This window comes from Camelus ferus, chromosome 20 (genome assembly GCF_009834535.1).
Source record: "Camelus ferus isolate YT-003-E chromosome 20, BCGSAC_Cfer_1.0, whole genome shotgun sequence".
NCBI lineage: Eukaryota > Metazoa > Chordata > Mammalia > Artiodactyla > Camelidae > Camelus > Camelus ferus.
The window spans coordinates 2,565,253-2,591,274 of record NC_045715.1 but is presented as its reverse complement, the minus strand read 5'-3'; the positions used below and the strand labels follow the sequence as shown (position 1 = coordinate 2,591,274).

General features: G+C 52.4%; 1 protein-coding gene across 3 annotated transcripts in view; it reads left to right on the top strand.

Moving 5' to 3' along the window:
* The window catches only part of SLC22A23 (solute carrier family 22 member 23), a 128,871-nt gene that overhangs the window by 29,781 nt on the left and 73,068 nt on the right, over window positions 1-26,022 (top strand). For all 3 annotated transcript variants that reach the window (XR_004313334.1, XM_032462400.1, XM_032462401.1), the window contains exons 2-3: window positions 1,749-1,852; window positions 7,366-7,520. Coding sequence is in view for 2 of the 3 variants with exons in the window: in XM_032462400.1 (XP_032318291.1) it covers window positions 1,749-1,852; window positions 7,366-7,520 (259 nt within the window). In the remaining variant the exon portion in view is untranslated. The remainder of the gene's footprint in view (window positions 1-1,748; window positions 1,853-7,365; window positions 7,521-26,022) is intronic.

The window sequence follows — 26,022 nt, the reverse complement described above, 5'->3', positions numbered from 1 at the left end:
AGGCGGCTGGCTTCCTGCTCCGTCTGGGCCAGCGCCTCACTCTGCGGTGACTGATGCAGAGCTTGGCTCTTCCCAAAGCTGGGGCCGGCTGCAGGCTCTCCGGGAGGGAGGAAGCGGGGCAGGAGCTGAGCAGACAATGACCTAGAGGACCTCCTACACTATACGGGAGACCCCCGAGCAACGCAGGGGCACAGGCACCCGTCCCTACGTGCACTGGAAAATCCACGTATAATCTGTGGTCCACCCTGTACCTGAGGCTCCGCCGTGTCTGCAGATTCACCGACCTCAGACTGAGTTGTACTGAGTGTTTACCATTGAAAAAAGTCTGTGTAGATGTGGACCAGGGCCATTCAGACCCACCCCATTGTCCAAGGGTGGGCTGTGCTCCAGGTCTCGAGCTGGCCCGACTGTGGGGAAGGATGGAGGAGGACAGACGAAGACCAGGTCTCAGCCCAGGCCACCGCACGCCTGGCCCGTGCTCCCTGCCTTTGCCTCCCGCGCTCTGTGCTGACATCTCAGTGTCCTCACCTCAGGCGTCTCTTTCCCTCCTCCAGCCTTTCCAGCTCCACTGACTGGAGTCCAAGTCCGGCACTGGCGCCTCAGTCACTTCCTTCCACTGGAGGAGGCGTCAGTACCACTGCTGGGGTGATGGCGGGGTGGGGAGGTGGCTGCCAGTCTTCACAGCATCACCAGTGGAGACCCCCGCGGTCTGCCCCTTGGGCCGGACGTCGGCGTTTGTGGACTGAGTGCTGCATCCTCCCACGTGCTCCACCTGGACAGGCGTCACTTCGAGGGGATAGACAAAGCACTTCTCTCTCGCTTCTATAAAAGGAGGAAGGAAAAACTAAGGGTTGTTTTAATTTATTTTTTAAATAATAAAACTTAGTTGTAAGAATAATCTAACTACATTCGCCCATTGATTGGCTTTCTCTCCACGTGGAGCTGGTACCTTTACTGTGGATTGTTGGAAAACACCAGGGACGCTTACAAGGAAAAAATAAGAATGCTCAAAATTGCTATTTCAACATTTACTTTTTATTTTTAAGATGACTTAGGAAGTTTGGGGAGTTTTGAGAGATGGAAACACAAAGGTTACTTTTAATATCATCATGTTATGATAATCCTGTGCAAAAAGCTGGCAGGGGCTTCCTACCTGCAGGGCCGTGTGACAGCCCTGTCAGTGACCGGGGGTGCCCGGCCTCCCTCTCCCGCCGGCCACCTTCCCTGTGGTGTCAGGGACAGAAGGAACACCATCCCCAGATTTCATGGGGCTGTCATACCCTGCAGAATTTATCATTTGTCCTGGACTAAAGTCTTACACTGCCTTCTGTAGGCAAACTATACTTCTTTTGTGTTCCTTTGTTTTTCATTGAAGTATAGTTGATTTACAGTGTTGTGGTAGGTCCAGGTGTCCAGCAAAGTGATTCCATTATGCATATACACATTATTTTTCAGATTCTTTTGCATTCTAGGTTATTATAAGCTACTGAATATAGTTCCCTGTGCTGTGCAGTAGGCCCTTGTCGTTTGTTTAATTTTTAGTAGTGTGTATCTGCAAATCCCAAGCCAAATTGTATTTCTCGTTATGGGATTTTCAGAAACACTGAAGCGACCCTGAGTGGTATGCACGTGTGACAGCCGCAGGCGGTCAGGCGGTGTCGCGACCCCGACCGCGGTCCCGTGCCGCCGCGTGGCTGACTGGCCTGCGTGTGCTCCTGTCTGACCTGTTTTCTGTTTGCCCCCTCTAGTGGGACCTTGTGTGTGATAGCGCCTGGAGGGTCCACGTCGCTAAGTTCTCCTTACTGGTTGGATTAATCTTGGGCTACCTGGTAACTGGATGCATTGCTGACTGGTGAGTACCACCCAGCCTGCCGCGCGAGGCCGGGACCCCCGCCGGCCTCTGCAGCCCGACGGCGCGGTCAGCGCGAGCTTCCCGCGCCCCAGCCTTCCCTCTGCCCCGTGTGGTGCCACAGCAGGCGCCCGGGCTGCCCCCGCCCCGCAGAACGCAGAGCGAGAGCCTCGGCCAGTGCCAGCGCAGACCCTGCTGGAGTGGGGCTGAAATTCACTGCAGTTCCCCAGCGGCTGGAGTCCAGCAGAACCGGCTCGCAGCCCCAGCCCCGCTGCCCCTGCCAGGCAGGGTTCACTTAGGAAGAGCCTGAGGACGTAGTTTCAGGGCTCCAGGGCCTGGACCCCAAGCGGGTGGACGAACAGGAGGCATAGAGTAATGGGGAGGGGGAGCCGAGACCCTTCCCCTCAAGAACTGAATGAGTAGGGCTGTGCTGACGCAGCCCAGATTTTAGAGAGGAACCCCCTTGTCGTCGGCCTGGCCGGAAGATGCCCCTGCGGGTCCACAGGGAGCGGGACCTTGAAAAGTGGACAGCATTTGGGTGACAGATGGGCAGTGCAGGCAGAGGAGGAGAGGTGACCAGAGGCAACAATGAATATGTGTTACTTGGGTAGGTGTGGGGGCCAGGTGTGCAGTTCAGGGTGACGTGAGAGGCTGGTCAGATGGAGATGCAGGGTGGGCGGGGAGCCAGGGCTGTCCGCGTTCCTTGGCTCCTGGCCCCATTCGTGATCACAGTAACAGTGACAGTATCAGTAGCCCTCACTGAACTGACCGCTTGCTGTCGCCGGGCGCTGGGCTAAGTCTGTCCGGGCACCAGCACGGCCCGTCCTCAGCGCCCCGTCAGGTCGGTACTGCTGCTACCCCTGTTTCACAGTGCAAAACCGGAAGCACAGTTTAAGTGAAACCCCAGGTTCACTGAGCTTTTAGGTTGGAGACTAAGCCTGTGGTGGCCCCGAGCCTCCCCCTACCACCCTGGGTGTGGACCGTCCTGCGGCGTTTTGACCTGAGCCGCTCGGTGCTCACAGGCCCGCAGCGGCGACACCTCTGAGCAGGGAGGCGGTGGCCCTGTGTTGATGGGATTTTCAGGTGACAGGGCTGCTCCAGGAGAGAGGCGGGGGGTCCTGTCCCCCCCCACTCACCCCCGCAGCCCCCGACATTCTTGTCTCTTTAGGGGAACTTTTTTGTGAGTAAGGACATCTTGGACCCAGTGACAGATAGGACCAAGAGTGACTCAGAGCAGACTCCTCATGCCTGTGGCTTTGCTCTGTGGCGTCCTGTGTACGGTGGCCAGCTGAAACAGCTGGCTGGAGCTCCAGGGACAGCTAGGGGACAGTGCGGCAGGGGAGCCCGGAGGGACCACTTTCAGGTTCTGGAAATGCCTCTCTAAAAGCTGGCATTAGCTGGCATTAGCATGAAGTGCAGTTTCCTGTGTGTTCAGAATTTGCTTAATCATCATGTGTAAGTTTTTCTTAAGGACACACTGCCTGGGGACAGTAACAGAGAAGTTGTCAGTGACCCTGGGAACCCCGCGCCAGGGGTTTACCTGTGGGGTTTGTGGGTGTGTTTTTGGGTTTTTTGGTTTTTTTTGGGTTTTTTTGGCAGAGTTGAGAAAGGGTGTAATTTTTGTTTGTTTTTTTTTTTAAAGCAAATACTTGAGCTTAAAGGTCTTCAGAGTGAGCTATTCTGAGCAAGAGACTCTAATCCCAATATTTTAATTACAAGGACTTTTGTTTCCCAGAAATCTGCACTGAAATAGGTTGGGAAGATACAGTGATGTAATCCATGTCACTTCTTTATAAAAACACACAGACTTGACCGGGTTTCCGTGTCCCTCGTCAGCGATTTGGTAGGGAGATTAAACATGGACTTCTGTGAACAGTCTACAAGGTTTAAACTGTTTGCAGGCTGGGATGTCTTACGTCTCGCACACACGTGCCGCCTGGCCTCCCGGTCACACTCAGGCCTTGGGACAGAAGGCAGGGGAGTGACCAGCGTCCAGCGCTGCAGCCACGTTTCCCGGGGGGTGGTGGGCTGGCAAGGGGCACCTGGAGCGGGAGGGCCGGGGCAGGCTGCTGGTGCTGCTTGGTGTTTTCCACCCTTTCTTTATTTATTATTGGCACTTCCCTCCCTGCTAGAGCGCTCATTAAAAGGAAACAAGCACATTTAGGGGAAACTCCAGATTTCGCAGCTGTTGGCCCTGTTTCGTGGCTGCGCGGGGAGGTTTATGAAGGCGCAGGTTAAACTTTCTAAGACTGCAGTCAGCATGCGATGAGACTAAAGCTTTTTTCTTTAAAAAGTCAGTTCTCCACACCTGTTCTGTTTGGGGCTAGACAGGCTGTATTGTCCTGTCACGTGTTAGTTGGGATGGGAGAGGGACCAGACCGTGCGTGACTCTCTCCCCATGACCCCCCCTCCTTGGGTCTCTTGCCGAAACTCCTACATTTCTCATCCAGCCTGGGAGGCCACCCTTATGAGGGGCACTGGGGACCGCCTTGCCCTCTGGCTCCCGGCTGAGCCTCCCAGTGGGGAGGGGGTGCCAGCTGGAGATCGGAGGGAGAGGGTGGTGCGGTGGGGGCCTTTTATTACTTAAAAAAATTTCTTTACATTTTTTGTTTGTTCTTTTTTTGTGTTTGTTTTTGGAAGGGCAGGTAATTTGTTTATTTTTTATTATTATTATTATTATTTTACTTAATTTTATTCATTTGAGAGGAAAAGGTAATTAGGTTTATTCATTTATTTATTTTTGGAGGAAGTACTGGGGATGGAACCTGGGACCCCGCGCATGCTGAGCACACGCTTTGCCACTGAGACCCTGCCTGGTCTCTGTAGGCTGCCGAGGTCAGCCCCCTCCCGAACACTGCGTCCTTCTCTCTGGGTTCCAGACCAAGGACCCCCACCCCCACCCCGCTCCCCGCTGTTAGTAGCCCCAGGCTCTCCCCCCGGCTTGCCCACCTTTTCTAAATCATCCCTTTATTAAAACCTCCTTGAATTCCTCCACTTGAGGGGGTTGTCCATTTCCTGCTGAGACCCCATTTTCCCTCTCCAGGGCTGATCCAACAGCTGCCGGGCACTGGGTGGCCCACGTGGTTCTCGCACCGTCCTGTGGTTCACAGCTGGCTGGGGTCAAGGTGCGGGCAGGGCTGGGCTTCTTTCTTAGAGGCTCTGGGAGAGACTCCACTCCCCACTTTTTCCAGCTGCTAAAGGCTGTCCGCGTTCCTTGGCTCCTGGCCCCACGTCTGGCTTCAGAGCCCACAGTAGCTGGTCAGGTCCTTCTCGTGAGGCCCTCTTTCTGGTTCCTCGCAGCCAGGAGAGGCTGTCCAGTACCTAGACTGGACCCACCTGGACAGTCACCTCACCGCGAGGGCCCTGACCTTAGACACATCTGTGCAGCCCCCTTTGCAGTGAGAGGCAACGGAGGCACAGGTTTGGGGGTTAGGATGGGGACACCCTCGAGAGCTGTGGTTCCCCCATCACAGAGCCTGACTGGTGGAGCCCCTGCAACACAGACTTGGGGCACGATTTTGTCAGTCACTCTGGAGGAGGGGGACACTGCTCGAGGGAACAGCACACACCAGCACGCCAGTGGTCGCTAAACCACTCACACGTGTCCACACCTGCTGGCCCCTCCTGAGGAAGATGCAAGGCTCGTGTGCCCGAGCCCAGTCTTCTCAGGAGTCCTTCCTGTGTGAGTCTGGATGCCCGGCAGGGGACTGAAGACCATGTCTGCCCCACAGTTCCTAGTAGTAACTTTCACTTATGGATTTTAGCAACCATTTGGGAGGGAAGAGATTCAGAATCATTTCTGAAAGTTAAAAAAAAAAAAAAATCAAGGATCTTTGCTGACGTGTCACAACGGGGCAAGCTGCCTGGCGGGCGTGGGAGAGGCGGATGCAGGAAATGTCCCCACAGCTGCTCGGTGCTCGGCCGTCCTCTGTTCATGGTCTCATACCGAAGCAGACGGCTGACCCTCTTCCAGAGACAAGGGAAGGAGAGGGAGATAAGTTAGACTTGCTTCTCTTCATTTTAAGAAACCAGCTAAGCCATAGTTACATTATTTCTGTAAACGGGTTGGGTTTGGACAAAACCACCCCCAGAGTCTTCCCTGGTAAGGGCTTAGCAACCCCAGCATGAGTCAAGGGAAGTGATGGCTGAAATCTCAGCAAGAAAATGGACTTACATTGCGTTGAGCTCATAGTCTTGGCCTCGTTTCTCTGAACAAAAGTGGCTGGGGGGGGGGGTGCTGGTTAGAAGCCTGAGTTCTGGATGAAAGTGTGCCCCGCAGTTCCCGCTCCCAGATTCTCTGGAAACTACATCCGTCTCCTGCACGGGGCAAAGCCATGCGCTCCGGAGTATCGCTTTTTTAAAAAACAGCTTTATTGAGAGGTGATTTACATACCGCAAAGCTCACCTTTTTAAGTGCACAGTTCAGTGAGTTTTAGGATATTTACAGAGTTACACACAATCAGCAGACTTCAGCCCTAAGGAATTACCATCTCGTGACCGTCGGCAGTCTCCCCATCCTCCCCCCAGCCCTGAGGCAACACGAACCCACTTTCCGTTTCTCTGTTTGCTCTTTCTGGGCGTCTTGCTTTTAGTAGCTGCCTTGTCCTAAGTACGCGTAGGCGTCTGGGGGCGTGGGCTCTGCTCCCTTAGAAAACAGAACCCAGTTTCTCTGTGGGCTTCCCTTCTACTTCACGCTGCTGGGTTCTGTTTTTGTGTGATGCAGAGTTCGGGTTTGTTTGGGAAAGATGGCAGGTTAGCACAGGATGAGCGTAGAACCAGGGACTCCCCATCCCCGTGGACCACCCCCGTGGACCATCCCTTCGTCCCCGGCCGCGCCCCGCAGCACAGCGCCCCCTCGTGGTTCCCGAGCTCGCAAGGGCCGGCGCTGCGCCCCGCCCCGCCAGCCCCGGGTGTGCGCTGCGCTCCCCAGAAACCCATTCGGGCTCCAGGGGCTTCGCTTTCAGCCCGCACCCACGAGGTGGAGTTCAGGCTGCAGCAGTGTAGTCTGTGGATCCCGCAAATACGACTTCTCACCATGCAGTCGAGACCAGCCGGCCGCCGGCCTGGCCCTCGGCTCCCCAGGCCCAAGGTGAGGTCTGCGGGAGTCTGCGGGTAACAGCCCGCAGACGTGAAGCTGCTCCCCCAGCGTGCATGTTGACTTTGGAGCCAGTTCCAAAGGTTGGCGATTTCTTAAGCCACTTTATGCCGGGCGTGGCAAGGTGTCTGTTTGGGGAGTTTTGTTGATTCTGTTCCTCTTGCCTTGAACCACCCCTTCTGCTCAGCAGCAGACCTGCCAGCAGGAAGTGGCTCCTGCCTCCCGTCTGTTGTGCAGGTGCTGTTGGATCTGCGCTCCCTTATTTACGAAGCAGGGAGGGGCTGGGCAAACACGCGCGAGGGCCCCTCCCGCGGGCCTGGTGAGGCGGGTGCGGCGCGGAAGGCACGGCGCCCGGCGCGCACCGCGGGGTCCCGGCGACCCTGCAGCGCCCGCCTGACGGCTCCCTCTCCGCCCCGTGCAGGTTCGGCCGGCGGCCGGTGCTGCTCCTCTGCGTCATCTTCATCCTCATCTTCGGACTGACCGTGGCGCTGTCCGTGAACGTGACCATGTTCAGCACGCTCAGGTTCTTCGAAGGATTCTGCCTCGCTGGGATAATTCTCACCTTGTACGCAATACGTAAGTGGGGGCCTCCACGGCCGGCCTGGAAGAAGCGCGGGACCGCGGGCCGCCGGGCGGGGTTCGGGGAGGGTCCCTGCGAGCCGAGGCGGCGCGGTCCTCCGGAGGCGCAGGCCTGGGGGCCTCGTCTGTTGCGAGAGCACCTGACGTCGCCCAGCCTCCCTCCATCCTGAGCTCCACCTGGGCTCCGGTCACGTCGCGGGGCGCGGAGGGCGGCACGCTTGCTTAGACACGCGGGCAGCAGCCCACGGCGGATACGGAGGGCTTCGCTCTTCCCCGGAGTCTCTGTGTTGACGTTCTCTGCACGTACCCGGGCATCCCTGCCCTTGGTTCCGGAAGAGGACGCCGCGTACCTGCGATGTGTGCCGTGGGCTCCGTGTTTCCACTGGCTCTTTAAGAGTGTTTCTTACTTTTCTCCCTAAGGCCACGCGGAGCCCAAACTCTCCACATTCCCACGCACCAGATGCGGTCCCCGCGGTCGGGGCGTGGGCCCCGGGTGCTAGTGCTGGGAGGGAAGGCCCAACCTTTCAGGGGGAAGAAGAGTTCCCTCCGTCGACCCTCATGTTTGTTGGCCGTTTGAACTCCCCTGTCAGGATGGTTTTGTTTCGCTTCCTTGTGGCCAGTGTTTTCTAGAACACAGCCACGAGCGCACAAGGAGAAGGAAGGCTTGAGGCGTGGATGTTTACTAATTTTCCAGTTTTGTGCTTTTTAATCACGGCGGAAAGAACTGTTAGGAATAATGTGAGATGGCATGTAACATGTTTCTGTTTCTTTCCGCTTGACAACAGGGTAGGGTCAGCTGGAGGTGAAGCAGAAGCTTCCAGGTCGATAGGGTGGCTCCGATTATCGTAAAGTACAGCTGTCTGAGTTTAGTCTGTGATCCCTTTAAACAACGCTTTCACACAACCCGCACTTTGTTCCGTTGTGGGGACCAGAACTGCCACCGATGATAATGTGGTTCCATAATCACGGAGAAGAAATGGGCTGCAGATGTGGTCTCCTCAATGCACAGTCGGCGGGTTTGCCGTCTTCTTCTGACAGGGAGTTGAATTGTAGTTTCTTGGAAATCACCGTTTCCAGGTTATTGCATTTCGGGGGGAAACTTTGTTCTTCGGGGGCTCTGTAGGAATGGACGTTTCAGGCCAGTGGGTCGAGTCGCGGCTGCTTGGAGGTGCGCGTCTCTGGACAGACGACATGGGTGAGTGTGGAGCTTGAGCGCTGCTGGACCAGGTGGCCGGGCCCTGCCCACCTGTCATGGGACTGCAGAGACGCGGGTCCCGCGCTCTCTTTGGGGGAGACGCCTGGCCCTGCTCTCAGACCCTCTTGCTGTACAGGTGTCCTGGGGTCGGCTCTCCAGGCCGCCATCCCCGAGAGGCTCCTGGGTCTCACGGGAGGGTGTCCATTCTGTGTGCCCTCAAGGATGCAGTTTCAGGGGCCAGCTCTGCATGCTGACAAAACAGAACAGCCACACTCTGGGGGCTCAGCAGAAACCGTAACCTCAACCCTGCCACCCAGCTCTCGCCAAATTCCGCAGAGAAAATGTTCACGGAAAAGCGCCTTAAAGCCAAGCCGACATGTCGGTTTTCTCTTGCGTCCAGCTGCTCGCAATGGGTTGAGGCTGACAGAGCACTCAGGGACCCCTCGGAAGGACACCTGGGGCTCGGCGGAAGGATGGCCGTGGTGCCTGAGCCCTGTCTGCTGTGATAAGGGAGGAGGGCAGGGGGCGTCTCTGCAGACTCTCCCTGAGTTCAGCCAGACCAGGAGGGAACTTCCCCTACGCGGCACCATGTCCCAGCCTCACACAGAGCTGCCACTGGCCCTGTGAAATCTGTTGCTGTACTTACGATCAAAAATGAAGCTACAGATGTTTTTTCACTAAATCACAGGGAGAGCTCTTTACAGTAGGAAGTCCTCTTACACTTCAGAACAACACACAGCATGTGCTTTTCCCAGGAAACTGCTGTGCTTTTGTCTTAAAGACACAGAGCCAAGTCGCCCAGGGATCTGCAAACTTTTTCTCGTGAAGGGCCGGGTAGCAGGTACTTCACTGTGTCACAGCTACTCAGAGCTGCTGTCGTGGCCTGAGAACAGCCATAAATAATATGTAAGTGATAGATGTGGCTGTGTTCCAGTAAGACTTTATTTACAGAAACAGATGGTGGGCGGACGCGACCGGCGGGCCGTAATATTTTAGGCACCAGTAAGTGTTTCTCTCTTTCCACTGACTGCGGGGAAGCTTGGAAAGCTTGCAGTCTGATCTAGCATGTGGGTGGGCTTACAAGCCTTAAATTCTGGACTCTCTCCTAGTTTTATTTGAAGTTTTCTGCTTTCCTTGCTCCTTTGCCCCATTTTCCTGTCTCCCTAATTTGTGTCATTTTATTGTGTGGATCTGTGTGAAGGTCTAAAATTCGCTCTGAAATGAAGCAGCGTATAAATAAATAGTTATATTTTCTTAGGTTGGGATTACCAGTCAAATGTCATGACAGATTCCACTGCGATGAAAATTTCCAAGTATCCACCAGCGGCCCACTGTCTGAGTTAATAAGGTTATTGGATATGACAAAGTTAAAATAAAGCAAAAGGATGTAGATGATTCCTTGGAGTTCACTGAGATAATATTTAAACAGCGCGAATCAAGGACAGGTGACTGAGAGGTGGCAGGAGAGCTGACTTTGGGGAGAGAGAATCAAAAAAGGAAGCCATCACAACGCGCAGACGACAGTGGGGTGGCGCGGACGTGTGCTGGGCAGGTGGCCCCTCTCCCCGGCAGTCTGGGGCTAGGGCAGAGGCCGGTGATGAGAAGTTATGAGACCAGCTCTCGGCCAGTAGGGCAGGTGACTCTGAGTCTCCAAGCCAGCGCGCTTGCGAGCTCTCTCACCTGAGTGGTTTCGTCCAGGAGCAGCATACGCGCTCAGGGAACGCTTGGGAATTTGTTTTGCCCAAAGGGAATTCCTGACACCCCTGGTCGCTGGGTAGAGGTATTTCTTGACCCTAAGGTTTTGAAACTTGGGGCATTGATTGTTTGGAAAATACGTTTTTAATGGTCCTGACATTTTCTCTTCCTTCGACTGTGAGGTTTTTATCTCACTTAATGCATCTGCTGGAAAGGACCTGTATTTTCTCAAAAGAGAACGGAACAGCCTTCTTTTTTGAGTCTTGCAGGAGCTTGGCCGTGATTTTTGCAGATGTTGTTTCTCGGGTCAGGGCGGACTCTTCGCTCTGAGAAACGCTGCTGACCTGTGAGAGTTTTGTGCTTTCTGTGCCAGGCTGTGTCAGGGGTTTCTTTTTCTCTTTTTCTTTTTTTTTTTTTTTTTTTTTTGGAGTTTTTCTAAGGTACATTCCAGTTAAAGACGCTCTCCTTTACACTTTGGTTTCCTTGAATTCACTAAGGGAGCTGTACTCGTGTAATTAGGATGTAAACTGGAGACTGCTGGCATCTCCCCCGGAGGTGGCGCTCGGACGCACGTGGGCAGCAGCCAGGGACGGCGAGGAATGCTGAGCGGTTTGTGGAGGAAGCGGCCGAGATCCCTGCCACCTCTGAGGCCGCAGGAGACACTGAAATCATTAAGCACACTCGGCCGCCCTGGTGGCTTAATTGTGTCCCTTTAGCTCTGGCCAAAAAAAAAAAAAAGTTGAAAATCTTGACTCAGCTGGGGCAAGGGGCAGGGAACCACAGACCAAGGAAAGAAGCAATCATCACATTTCCTACTTGTTTATGAAAATGAGGTCTTGTCACAGACCAAAGAAATCACTGCTTTTTCAACACGGGCCGACGTGATTTGCTGGGGTCTGGATTCTTTTTTCCAACTAGGATCGGTAGCATCACGGACAGGGTAATGTAGCTTTGATAAGATGTGTCCTTCTTCAAAAGAAGCCCAGAGAGAGTATAGCTTTTTGAGTTGATTTGATGTCGGATGTAATGAGTCCTGGGGGAGAGGAATGTTGTAATATACCTTTTTGAGTTTCTCTCCTCATTTGGTCTCTGTCTTCCCAGTTCCCCCACCACCACCCTGATGGGAAGTAATGAACTACTTTTTGCCAGCAGAGCCCATATCTTAGTTCCTGGGGAGGAATGAATGCCACTGTTTTTGGTTTCTGGCCTGACAACAATGAAGAATTTTCTTGAAAAATTCAAAGCTTCGTGTTCTCATTATAATAACCCTCCTTCAACCCAGACAGCCTAAATAATTGGATGAATTTCGCACATCGTCAGCCAGTGACCAGACGTTTCACAGGTGACCAAGTTACTGATGACTTTGCACAATTAGAAGCCAAGTCCTAACCGGTAAATGGAAGGCTCTTGAGTCTGCTGTGGGTGGGGTGGTGTTCCCGTTCGCCCTGTTGGAGCTGGACTCTGACTACGTGGCTGAGGACGTTCAGGTGCACCGAGTGACTGCCTTCCCCCCTCTAGCCTCTATTTCTATAATTTGATGTTTTCGTGAACTGATATTCCTTGGATCATATCCCACTCAGCAGGGTTGCTGAGCATCAGAGCTGTGCTGTAAATTAAGAGAAGATCCACGGAACCGACCGGGCCCCGTGGAGTGAGCGGTTGAGTCGGGGGGTGAGCAGGACCGAGGGGGCTGCTCTCAAGGATAAGTAAGTTCAGCTGCCAGTGGGGCGCCTTCTGGGGAGCAAATATTTGCTCTGCATTTGGGTGAAGGGACAGTTTCACGTGACTGTGTGCTTGGTCATCATGAGCCATCCACTCGTTTCTCCCCCCGCAGCCCCCCTCTTCCGGAGCCCGGGCCTTCCCAGCAGCTGCCCTCGGAGCCACGGCCCCGTTCTTCTGGTGGGACTGGCTCTACTGACAGGGCTTTGTCCACCAAGGAAATGAGTCAGAGTTTACCCAAAGCCTTTGGCAAACGTTTTTTTAAAATCCGTTTCTTTTAATTTTTTTTAATTAAAAATATTTTTTAATTAACATTTTTTATTGAAGTAGAGTCAGTTACAGGGTGTTAATTTCTGGTGTCCAGCACAATTCCCAGTCATGCATATACATACATGTATTTGTTTTCATATTTTTGCAAACATGTTTTAAGAATTTTTTTTGAATTTATTTTTATTGAAGTATAGTTGATTTTCAATGTTACGTTCATTTCAGGTGGACAGCAAAGTGATCCAGTTCCACGTATACATATCTATTCTTCTTCAGATTCTTTTCACCTATAGGTTATTACAAGCTATTGAATATAGTTCCCTGTGCTGTACAGTAGGACCTTTTTGTTTATCTATTTTATATGTAGTATGTGTATCTGCTAATCCCAAACTCCTAATTTATCCCTCCCCCAACCCCTTTCCCCTTTGGTAACCATAGTTTGTTGTCTATTTCGGTGAATCTATTTCCGACTAGTAAATAAGTTCATTTGTCTCATTTTTTAACTTCAGAAGAATTTTGGTTTGATCCAGATTCAAAATGGCACAGCTGGGAAATCAGACTCAGGTTTTCCCATCTGCTTTTCCTTCATGGGAAACACTTTACTAACGCGGGAGAGAGACTGTGACCAGTAAAGGAGCAGATGTAGAACAGAAAGGTAATGACGCCCTTGCCCCCTACACCCACCTGCCCCGTCACGCCCCTCAGGAACCCTAGCTCCTGGCGCAGCCCGGGAACACTGAATGAGAGCAAAGGCTCTGGTCAGTGATCCGATCCCCCGGAGGGCATGGGGTGGCTCCGGTCACGCCCTGCTGCAGCTGGTCTGAGACTGGAGGGGCGAGTCGTCCAGCAGGGAACCAGAAAACACCCCCGAGGGCTAACTTTTCTCAAAATTGCACCACTTCTGCAAATAAAAGTGATGAAACCTCTCTCCCTCTGCTTACATGTAGCCACAGCTTGGATTTATGCTGAGACTTCTCTGAAAAAATGCGCATGTCTGTCTGTCCTCAGGTCATGTGAGATTGTATCACGTCACCTGCAACAGGACAGAGGAAAGTCATGCGGCTGGGTGGCGTCACCGAGACCCGTCCGCCCAGTCTTCTGGTGGAAGCTAGGACAGATGGACAGATGTGGGTTAAGTTAGCCTGAATCTGTAACAAGTAGGCTTGAAAGTACATATTTCACTGGGTGTTTTGAACTTGGTGAAGACAGTCCTGTCTCAGAATCAGCAGAAAAAACAGAAAATATTTAGATATCTGGCATTCTAAAATTAGTGTTTGGATGCCTTTCCCACACAGTGGAGGATTTTTATTAACGCCGTGTGTCTCCTGAAGGACCAGGTTTTTCCCAGACTGGATTTCAGTGGTGCCTGGAGAGCTTCATTTGAAACAAGCTGTTCACACACTAAAAGGAGAGCAGAAAGATCTGGAAGTCAGGAGACCCAGGGCTGGTGTGAGCCCTGCAGTGAGTGCACTGCCTCTGTGTCTGCGGCAAAATGCTTCATCCTCAAGCTTCCATCTCCATCTACAGAGTCAGGTTTTCAAACTGTGTCCCGTGGAGCCGTGGGACCCCTTCCTGGAACCATTTGTAGAGACAATGGGTAGAAGGAAAGAAAAATAAGTGGATTCTACAGGCCAGCATTTAACGCTGCCGTGGAAATAAAACAACGAAACCGAGTGGAACCGCCGCAGCTTCCCGCTTTAGAATTCTGTGGCTTCTGAATTCTGAGCTCAGCCAGGAGCCCCCACTCAGTGGTGAGGATTTCATAGCTCCGGGGGCCGGGGGGGGTAGGACATGCATCGTGGACCCCGGGTGGTGTCCTCCCAGCTCACACTGGTGACCTGCGTTTTTGCTCTCTGGAGGGAGCCCTGGGGGTCTGAGGTCACGAGGTGGTCTGGGAAGAGGTGAGGGAGGGGCAGGGTTGTTGGTTGACCGCTCCCCTTTCCCCGCGGTTCCAGGCCCCTCCTGACCCCTTCTGGGGGAGCCTCTCTCACGCTCTGCATCCCCTGCCCCCCGACCTTTCACACCACACGTTTGCCAGGTGGACTCACAGGTCTGTCCCAGGGGTCCTCTAGGCTCTGCAGAACTTTCTTTTCTCGTCTGGAAGGACAGGCAGGGATGTGGCTAAACGATGTGGTGACTAGGAGAGAGGGTTGAGGAGAAGAGAGGAAGCAATATTGGACTGGCTTTGTTTTGTTTTTCACTCTTGAAATGAAAGAGAAAGGAAATCAATGTCACTGTGAAAGCAAATAGAGAAGACCAGGCGTCTTCAAAACATCCAGACATACCTGGTGGGATGTGCAATCATTGCTGGTTTGCCAAGACTCCTGTTGGCCAAAAAAACATACTCTTGGCTGAGAGAACAGAGAGAAGTGTAACTCCAGGGAGTCAGGGCCTTGAACGTTCGCTGCTAGCGGCTGTGCTACTCTGTGTCACACTCTGGAGAAACTGAGACTCTGAAGCAGAGTTTTGTTTTTGGTGGCTCTTGTGAAAACAAGACTGCTTTCTCCTCACTCATTCACTTGGCAGACCCTCGAGGGCTTCCTAGGTGCCAGGGGAGCTGTGGAGAACTTGAGTGCTTACTGGGCCCTGTCAGGTGCTGAGCACGCAGAGGCAGACACACCTTCCTGCCCTCCAGGACTCAGGGTTTAGTGAGCGAAGATGCAGGGACAGGACCTGGCGGGACTGAGAGTGTAGGAAAGCAAGCCTGAGCTGTGAGTTTTGTAGGGCCAGTGAGAGTAGGGGTTTGCTGTTTGCAGCAGTGGATACTTGGAGGCCAGAGGAGCTCAGTGCATCTTGGGTAGTGAGTGACTAGGGACCAGAGGAGCCCAGTGCATCCTGGGTACTGTGGGTGACTGACTAGGGACCAGAGGAGCCCAGTGCATCCTGGGTACTGCGGGTGACTGACTAGGGACCAGAGGAGCCCAGTGCATCCTGGGTACTGCGGGTGACTGACTAGGGACCAGAGGAGCCCAGTGCATCCTGGGTACTGTGGGTGACTGACTAGGGACCAGAGGAGCCCAGTGCATCCTGGGTACTGTGGGTGACTGACTAGGGACCAGAGGAGCCCAGTGCATCCTGGGTACTGCGGGTGACTGACTAGGGACCAGAGGAGCCCAGTGCATCCTGGGTACTGTGGGTGACTGACTAGGGACCAGAGGAGCCCAGTGCATCCTGGGTACTATGGGTGACTAGGGACCAGAGGAGCCCAGTGCATCCTGGGTACTGTGGGTGACTGACTAGGGACCAGAGGAGCCCAGTGCATCCTGGGTACTGTGGGTGACTGACTAGGGACCAGAGGAGCCCAGTGCATCCTGGGTACTATGGGTGACTAGGGACCAGAGGAGCCCAGTGCATCCTGGGTACTATGGGTGACTGACTAGGGACCAGAGGAGCCCAGTGCATCCTGGGTACTATGGGTGACTAGGGACCAGAGGAGCCCAGTGCATCCTGGGTACTGTGGGTGACTAGAGACTGGGTGGAGCCCAGACTCTGAATCATGAGTCTCTAAGCCTGGGAAGGAGGCTTGGGAAGATGCACAAAGGTTCTGTCCTCCATGACCCTGGGACAGTGCCAGGCTGCTGCAGGGTCTCAAGCATGGAAGGTGCAGTTTCAGATGCATGTCTTGGGGCCATTGCTCAGGCTGGGGCAGCAGAGAGCAGACCAAGGAAGAAGGCCAAGCTGAAAGCTGGACGCTGTTGCAGTATCTGGGTGAGGAGGGAGAGCTTGGATGAAGGCTGTGGCCACGGAGGAGGAGAGACGCTGAGGAGGAGGAATCCAAGCCCAGATGACCAACGAATGGAGGCGAGCCAGGGCGGGACCAGGTGACAGCTTGGGCACCTGGACAGGTGTTCCTCCAAATGCTGTCACGGGAGATGCAGCCCAGGCATTATGATTCCAAAGCCCATAGATTTTGAAGCCACAGGCTTCTCCCTTCCTCTGGCTGGTTTACAGGGGGAAGATGGCAGCTTCGGTTCTAGACAGGACGAGTTGGTGGTGCCTTAGGGGCATCTGAGGGATTGATTTAGCAGGTGGTTGGCTGTTCAGAAGTTCAGGAACCAAGTCTGTGTCCTCTGCATCAGGGTAGCAGTTACAGGCTGTGGAGTGGCTGGGTTTGCCCGGAGCCTGTGTAACATGAGGAATGAATGGGTGGAGGTAGGGGCACAGTGGGGGGGTGGGGAAGGAGGGGGCCGAGTGGTTGGTCAGTGGGAAGTCGGAAAAGCCTGATACCCAGGGCGCGAAGAAGGGGCTAGTGAGTGTCCGGTGATGCAAGACGAGGGTTGAGAAGTGGCCCTGGGATGGAGCGACGGTTGCCCAGTAGGTCAGAGGTAACTGGGGCAGAAGCAACTTGAATTACGTTTGGTGATAATGTAATCCATGTAATTCCACATGTGGGTGTTAATTCACGTATTCCCCAGAGGAATACTATCTTGTCCTCATGTTAAGTATTTTAGAAAGAAAATAACTTTTAAAAAATTTTGGTAAAATGTATATAACATAAAATTTACCATCACAGCCATTTTTTAAGTATACAAGTTGGTGGCTTAAGTGCATCCACGTTGCTGTGCAAGAAAATAACTTAATAGTGGTAAATGTTCATTATAATTGGGTAGAAAAAATTGAATTAGAAGGCAAGTCGGCAATGAGTTTTTCCTTGAAGTCACCTGAAACAGCACATTATCTTGGCTCAATAGCTGGGAATTCAGAACTACAGCTGAATTAGAGACGCAGTTTTGTCCTCCGAGGGATGTTCTGTGGACTCACACTGAAGGTGGGGTCTGCAGACTTGCCGTGCAGCCGCCCTCCTTCCCACATGTACTCATGCGCGTGATCACACATCAGCCACTGGAGAGACCCTGGGGAGGTTCCAGTGTTGGGTGAAGCCAAGCCCCACCACCCACCCAGTGTGATCCTGGGAAAGGGGCCTAACAACCTAAATCAGTTTCTCACCATGAAAGGTGGTGCAGAGGGGTGAGAGGATGGACGGGAAGGTCCAGAGAAGTGTTGGTGGGTAGGTGTGTTTAAGCGCGTGCTTCTATGCGGGTGACGGCCACCGTTCTGCTGAGAGCCAGAATCCCATGCTGGAATCCTCAACCCTTTCCTCCTCCAAAGGGCCTCACGTGAGGGCTTCTCTGAGCTCTGAGCCAGCTTGGAGAACGTTGTTAGAGAGGAGCTTGGGACTGGGGCTGGCTACTTGCCAGTGTCATGTAGGAGGGTAGCTGGTGGGGCAGGTGGGAGAGGGAAACGCTTCATAGCCCTTTCCCCCGTGGCCAGCTCAGTAAGTGACTTCTCCTGTGGCACCCATTCAGAGCTCCACAGGCTGCATTTAAAAAAATTCTTACCTTTTATTGAAGTGTTGTCAATTTGCAATGTTAGTCTCAGGTGTATAGCAAAGCGATTCAGTTATACATATAAATACATACGTTTATATTTTTCCAGTTTCTTTTCCATTATGGCTCATTACAAGAACATCAGAGCTCGGTACACTGCATTTTTAAAGTCCCAACCACTTTGATGGCAGGAGGATAATAAACTAAAGGAGAAGTTCTCCTGGACGAATCATATGTGGGGACCTGGGCTCCGCTGTCAGACACCAGTCCCCAGGGCCCCGTCCCACCTGGCACACTCCATTCATCAGTGAGACACTAAGGACGTAGAATACAGGTAGCCGTTCTCTAACATGTTCCAGAAAGCTCTCCCTCCCCTGTGTTAGCAATGCCTGTTTCAGGAAAGTGCCTGGACACGTTTTCTGTCTGTTTTTAAATGTTAACTTGGGAAGCTTGTTCCCCACCCCTGTTGGCTGCTGGGGACCCCCTTCCCTGTGTTCTGCCGTCAAGTTTTGTTTGCCTTCCCTCATGCAGGGGTGACGGCAGTTCCTGGTTGTGATGTGACTTTCGTGAAAATGTGCTCCCAGGACAGGGGCGAGTGTCTGTAGAGGAATGATCGTGCTGGTGTGGGGGCCCCTGGACTGACTCCGGCGTCAGTGTCAGCGTCCTTGGCTCTCATTCTGTTGGGGTTGACTGGTAGCCAGCAATTTACTTAAGCTCTCAGGACCTGAAACGAATGTTAAGGAAATAAAGCCGAGTTCCATATCCTCTGTATCCTCACTCGGGGTCCAGGGATGCCCACCAGACCCGCGCTTGCCACGGGTCCCACGTAGAGCCCAAGTGGCCACAGGGATCATGTGTTGGCCCAGGTCCATCCTTAGGAGATGGTCAACCTGCAGGGGCAGGAAGTGTGCCCGGAGCTCTCGGCTAACTCCGGACTCCGAGCACTTGTGGGAGAGCCTGGCACTCGGGTGGTTGCAGATGGGACTGGAAGTCTTGGCCCGTGGCGTGGGTTTGCCTGGGACTTGACCAGGCTCTGGGCACGGAGGGGAGAGGGATGGGGCAGGTTGAGGGTCCACAATGTGCCTGGCTCGCTCTGCATGGAGCGGGAGGGCAGAAGGGAACCTTTAAAAATCGGATCAGTGTGTCTGTGATTTGAGGCCGGTTACTTGAGATGGCCGAACGTGTGTAAAATGTCCAGGCGTCATGCCTCCTTCAGGGTGCCTGGACGAGAGGCATAGCTTAGACCAAGAGCTGTGAACAGAGCCCCGTTCTCTGTGCCCGACGTGGCTCCCAGCTGGTAGCTGTTCCAGACGAGGCAGCAGACAGATGGGAGCAACTGGCTGTGTCTGGTCTGCTCACTTCATCCAAGACGGGGCCTCTCCTGAAACGTAACATCAGGATGTCCCTTTGTCATACTGGCCTGCCTTTTGGCAGCCTGAGTATTATGTTTTGAGGACAAGTGACATCAAGTTTGCAAAGTTAGCGAAGAAAGGCACATGCTGGGGGCAAATCTTTGCAATTGGCTCCAGGACGGCTTGCTGCCAGCAGGTGTGCGGTGGGGCTCACGCAGCCGGCGACAACTTGAAAGGCCGGGTTTGCAGGGCTTGGTGGTGGTGCCACCACGAATCAGGAAGGAGGACTTTTCCTTGTGCTCTCTGCTGCCCGGCTCCGGGCCAGGTGACGAGGCAGGAGCTCCACTCCCCGAGGAGTGTAGATTTGTGAGGTTACACAAGGGGGTGATTGCAGGAGAGCAGCCCCACAAGGTGGAGGGGGTGGGGGTAAGCAGCCAGGGAGCAGTGGGTAAAAGATCCCAGAGACCTCTGTGTAGACGGTCATCGTGCCCTCTGCCCCCCGTCCCTCCTCAGAGAGGCTTCCCTCCTGTTCACGCAGAATTCACCAGTTTGTTTCTCTGACCACACCCTAACTCTCCGCTTACATTCTTAAAAAACCTTTTTAATAATGGTAAAAAAAAAAAAAAAAAAAAAAACCGACAGTATGAAATTTACCATGTTAACCCTTTCTAAGTGGCTGGATGGTGCTCAGCACATTCACGTTGCTGTGCAGCCATCGCCACCATCCATCTCCTACTGACGCTCTGTCCCCATCAAACGCGAACACCCCTTCCCCAGCCCTGGTCCCGCACCCACAGCCCACTGTCTGTCTCTGTGAGCCTGACCACTCCGGGGACCTCACGCCAGTGCCATCAGCCACTACGTGTCCTTTTGCGTCTGGCTTGTTTCACTGAGCATCAGGTCTTCGGGGTTCATCCTAGTTACAGCCTTTGTCAGAATTTCCCCTTTCAGCCCAAGTAATATCCCGTGCTAGGTCTAGACCACATTTTGTTTATGCGTCATCTGAGGATGGACACTGGGGGTACCCCCACCTCCTGGCTACTGTGAATAATGCTGCTGCGAACACCGGTGTGCAAACATCTCTTGGAGACCCTGCTTTCCCTGCTTTTGGGTGTGGACCCAGAAGTGGGACTGCTGGGTCATTTGGACTCACTTTCGTCATCTGTGAAACAAAAGCGTCGGCTCCCACCCGCTCTGAGCCCGGGCTGTCTCCAGCGCCGCTCGGCCTGGCTGCGGAGGGGCAGGGCCCGCGGGGCGGCGGCGGCCGGCTGTGCCAGTCCCCTCCGGGCACCAAGAACAAGGCTGTCTTAGAAGAACCCAGAACCTCCCGAGGCTGCTTTATTTGGAGCCCCTCTCCGACTTTCCAGACAAGCCACCTTTTTAGAGGACCCGGGAGGAGCGGTTACGAGTGCCCAATGCCTGAGGTCATCACTGCTGCTTTGTTCACAGTTTCTGTGGAACAAGCGAGTGTTTCTTCTTCCTTCTCTCCCTGAATGGTTTTCTCCTCTGTACCCAAACCATTATTCTTTATTTCCTGTTTTTTTAAACTTTATTTCACCTCTAATAATTTGAACAATATTTAATATTGAATAGTTAGAAAATCTTTGAGACTTTCCCACCCACTGTGTGGTTGAATCTTCTCTGGAAACAAATGTGTGCAGCTCTCTGGAGAAACTGGTCAGTTATTTGTCAGGACTGCTTGACATCTTGCACAAGGGCAGAAGAGCGTGTGTTCTGGGAGTCTCAGAGTTCCACTCGGTCCTGTTCATTTACCCCTATATACAAAAAAAAAAAAAAAAAAAAAAAGTCTGGCAGGATATTTACCAAAGAGAGTAGTAGTCATTTCTGAGGCTGGGATTCTGGGGAAATTTTCAGCTTTTGCATTTTCTATAATGTAAGACTTACAGTAAGCACGTATTATTTTTAAAATCAGGGAGGAAATAAAGAAAGCAGAGTGCTTTACAACTGAGAAAAAACCCTGAGGCTTGCCTGCCTTCCTGCGGGGCCTCCTCCGGCGGCCCCGCCACACACACACACACACGCACGCACGCACGCACGCACGCACGCACACACACAGCATCCGTCTCTCTCCCCCTCACCTTCCCTCTGGTCCATTTCTAAACTCACAGGTGCTCTTCGCATCTTGGTGGCGTCAATGTCATGTTTCTAGCTAACGTCGAGCTGAGTCATTTAATAAATCCATCTTCCCAGGCAGCTAAAGACCTAGGAGGAATGAGGAAAGATGCTGGGGTTTCTTGGTTTGTTTTTCAAGTCTCTTGAAATCTCCGCCTCATGTCCAGCAGGGACCGATGTTTAGTGGGGAATTTCAGAGCTGTGTCATTGAGAGCGCGATGCATTTCATTTGGCAGCTTCCTGCTTGAATTCAGAGCTGGGGCCCTTGTCCCTGTATCTTGATGCCCTGATGGGTTCATCTGTAGATGTTCTGTAGAGAAGATGTGCTGGAACAAATTAGGTGTCCAGATCTGCCCTCATGACCTGCCAGCTCTGATGCATCCCTCTGTCCTGGCCACAGCGTGTTCTCTGAGGAGTGTTTTGTTTTGGCACAGGTGATGGGTACCATAACGGGGAGGGCAGGGATGTCCAACCCCTGGCCAGCTTGTGATGCCTTCCCCGGGGAACCAACCCACAGACTTTTAAGGAACCAAGTCGATTAGGGCCACAGCGAGGGGCGGGGTGAGTCTGCAATAAACGCAGCAGTTGTGTGGTTCAGTTCAGACTCCCGTGTTGGGGAACTTTTTATTTTATTTTTGGTAAAATATACATAACCTAAAATGTACCATTTTGATCCTTTTTAAGCATCAGTGTCATTAAGTGCATTCGTATTCTTAGTCTCTCCATCATCCACCTCAGAATGGTTTTCATCCTGCAAAACTGAAACTCTGTCCCTGGTAAACACTGACTCCCCACCCCCCTCCTCTCAGCCCCTGGCCCCTCACTCTGCCTCCTGTCTCTCTGGGTCTGACAGCTCCAGGGACCTCATACAAGTGGAATCATCCTGGCTTATCTTACTGAGCGTCGTGCTGTCAGGGTTCATCCATGTCGTAGCAGGTGTCAGAATGACCTTCCTTTGGAAGGCTGAATGCTCCTCCCTCGTGTGAACAGACCACATTTTGTTTATGGTCACTTGGGTTTCTTCCACTTTTGGACTGTTGTGAATAATGCTGCTGTGAAAACGGATGTAGAAATATCTCTTCAAATCTCTGCTGTCCATTCTTTTAGGTCTAATCTCTGAAGCAGAGTTGCTGGATCATTTAGTCATTATTTTTTTTAATTGACATATTATCAGTTTGCAATGTTGTGTCAATTTCTGGTGTACAGTATAATGTTTCAGTCATATGTATACATGCATATATTCATTTTCATGTTCTTTTTCACTATAGGTTACTACAAGATGTTGAACATAGTTCCCTGTGCTGTACAGAAGAAACTTGTTGTTAAATATTCTATATGTAGTAGTTAGTATCTGCAAATATCAAACTCCCAATTTATCCCTTCCCATCCCCTCTCCCCACTGGTAACCATAAGTTTATTTTCTATGTCTCTGAGTCTATTTCTGTTTTGTATGTAAGTTTGTCTTTTTTTTTTAGATTCCACATATAAGTAATATCATACAATATTTTTCTTTCTCTTTCTGACTTAACTTCACTAAGAATGACGACCTCCGGGTCCATCCATGTTGTTGCAAATGGCATTATTTTATTCTTTTTATGGCTGAGTAGTATTCCATTGTATAAACATACCACAACTTCTTTATCCAGTCATCAAAGGACATTTAGGTTGTTTCTGGATCATTTAGTTCTGAGGATTTTTAAGGTCACTATATTCTTTGTAAACTACCTGGTCTAACTTAGTACAAGCATAATAAGAATTTTATGTTGATGTTTTTTCAAATAGGAGTAATGAGAGGCAAAAAATACAGTCATTATTTATAATTAAATTACAAGTTTGAACTAGGTAGTGTGATGATGAAACCAGAAGACAGTGCTGCTTTAGATTTTGTTTTCTTTGTAACATTTTATGTAGGAAGAATAATAAAATAATAAATATGCATGTTTCTTCTTGCCACTAGAGAAATGTGCTTTTCAACTGAATCTCTTATTGATAAGATTTTAAAGTATTATAGCATTCATAGTTTTCACTTATCTAGACTATTAAAGAATTAAGCTTTTCAGATAGAATGGTTGTTAAAATGGGTCTGAGGGACCCGTGGGCCACTGCGCAGTGTGCTGGAAGGGTGCCTGCCCTTGTGTTGCCTGCAGACCAGAGAGCGAGAAACCCACCACTGCCCAGCCAAGGGGGTCCTGGGGGCTGAGGGAGACGAGGTCTGGGGGTGGGGGTCTCTCCACACTTCTCGTTGTCCCTTCCCGGTCCCCACCTCTGTGCTCCTCACCCAGCCCTGTTCTCAAGCCTTCACCTGTTCCCATCCTTCCACCCGAAATGCACTCCTTCCTCCACCTGCCGTTTGCATCTCCAAATTCTCCCACTTCTCCTGGGGCCAGCTCAGGAGGCCCCTGCTCTCCCCTCTTTAAATACGGGGTGCTCCCCAGACTTGCCTGCCCTGCTGTACAGCAGCTGGGCTAATCTCTGCCTCCTTCTGGGTTTCGTCCCTGTGTGGCCCGGAGGGGCCCAGAGGGCCTGTTTCTCTGCAGATCTTCCTTCCCCCACCCCCAAGCCGGGGAGGGGGGCATCTTAACGTTTCTGAACCCCTGCCCAACTTTACTTCCATCCCCCCTTATGGTCAGCATTCTTCTCTCTCCTGTGAGCCCCCCCAGTTAGTGTGTGTCCCATCAGCTTTTGTCCAGATGACCTAACCCAGTACGTGTACAGTGACCTGCACCCACGTGCACAGAGCTGGGTTTAAGACGCTGAGACATTTGTGATGTAAGTGAATCAGTCGACGAAGGTGACTGAGCGTCACTGCAAATTCAGGAGGAGTGGCTGAGCTTTGAGAGATGAGTTTTCCTGTGGGAAGGAGGGCCTGGCACGGAGGAGTTTCATGTCAGAGAGACGAGAGAGCACGTCCTGCAGGGAGAGGACGCATGGTGACCGAAGTGAGGGCTGCAAGGGAGGAGGAGCGGGGAGGCGGAAGGTGGCAGGGCTGGGAGGGGCTCCAACCTGGCCCTGAAAGGTGGGCTTCAGAGAAGAGCGGTGGGGGGTTCCCTCTGCACCGTGACTTGGTCTTGGTCTCACTGTGGCCTTGGCACAGCCATGGTTAAGTGACTTGCTCCAACTGGACAGTCAGAGGAAGGGGAGGCCGGGTCCGGTCTGTGGCTTCTCGCTGGTGGGGGCCACTCTGAAATGACGGCACGATACACGTTTGAGTCCTGAAGCCGCATCAGCGTTTCCTGCTGTGCTCTTACCGGCACAAGCGTTTAATAAAATCTGCACAATCTTTACTAACCCGAGTGCAATGTGTTTTTCCAAAGACTTATATATGGCTATAAAATATTCAGAAATGAAGTATTGAGGAGGCTTCCTAATGCCTGCTAGAAGTGGAATGGAAATACACATGGCACCGAATGAATCTACTTCTACTATTAAAATTCCTGGCGTATCGGCTCCTTAAAAGCAAATCCAAGTAAACAGACGAGGCATATGCTTTCCGCCAAGGGGAATATTTTAATGAGAAGAGAGGCAGTGGATAGACGGTTGTATCTGCATCTCTTCTTTCTGTCCCATTAAATTGTAAATCATTCTTTGCCAGTCGTGACCTAGGACATGTGTACAAGGTGAGATAATTAACTGGAAGGGGCCAACTGCAGAATCACTGGTCTTGCATACTTGATACCAGCCTGGTACATTGAATATGCGACCGTATAATGTACACATTAGAGGCTGCAGTCTCCTTGCCTGCAGAGAGAGACTGTGCACAGAGCAGCAAATGACACCTGCAGGAAACAGGTTACACAGTGGGACTGAGCGGGTTCTCCCCAGAACTCCTCTCGCTGCCCACGGTCACGGCCTTGGGCGAGCCCCGGACCCACGTTGGCCTCATGGGAGGCACAACCCCACAGTAGGTGAGTGGTTTAGTTGGATGCATGACTGTGCTCAGAAATGGAAACGCAATTAACTGCCCGAGGGTCAGTAGCTAATATTCTATTTCAAAACACAGAATGTGCTGAGATCCAATCATGAGAACTATCAGCTTCAGCCGCAGTTGTGTTCGCAGTAGTTTGACAGTGGTGGTCTGTGTCGGAGCTGGGAGTCCTGGGCTGGTAAACGATGACATGGGCCAGACACAGCAGCCGTCAGCGAGCTCATTTCCTCTGGGGCTTGCTTTTAATTTTTTCCTGCCGTTTCTTCTTGTAGCTTATTGTCATTTGAAGTCTCACTTCCTGTAGCTGTTAAGATGATTTTTCCCTTTGAACGTAGTTTCCTGTGGGAGGTAAAGACTGTCTTCAGTTTTCTTTCCTGACCTCTGTACTCCCGTCAGTTCCACCGACAGTCGCCTGGTTTTCTGCACTCGCTCAGGGCCACCATTCATACCCCTGCTGCTCTGGATTCCATCCATGCTCGCTTCAGAAAAGGTCCTTCAACCCCCGGCGGCCACCAGCTCCACCCCAAATCTCTTAGAATCCTACAAGATTAAAGTGGGAGAGGCTGAGGGCGCCAGGCAGCGGCCGTCAGCTCAGAGAGGCCTGCTGGCCAAGGCCTTCCTTGTCTCAGCAGCAGACCTGACGCTGCGCCGCCTCCCGGCTGGGCTCCAGCTGGGTTTCACGCTGGCTCACGTCGTGTGGGGACCCTCGCAGCAACTCCTCAAGCCCTCGCCCCGCCAGGGCTCCGGCCCACCCCGACTCTGCCCCCAGATGAATCTCACCACACCGTCACTGTCCTCCCCGCTGGCTGCCCACCACTTGTCCACTCCGGCTTCGCACGTAAGGGTCGCCGCAGCTTGGCTTCCCCTGGCTTTGCCAAGGCACATC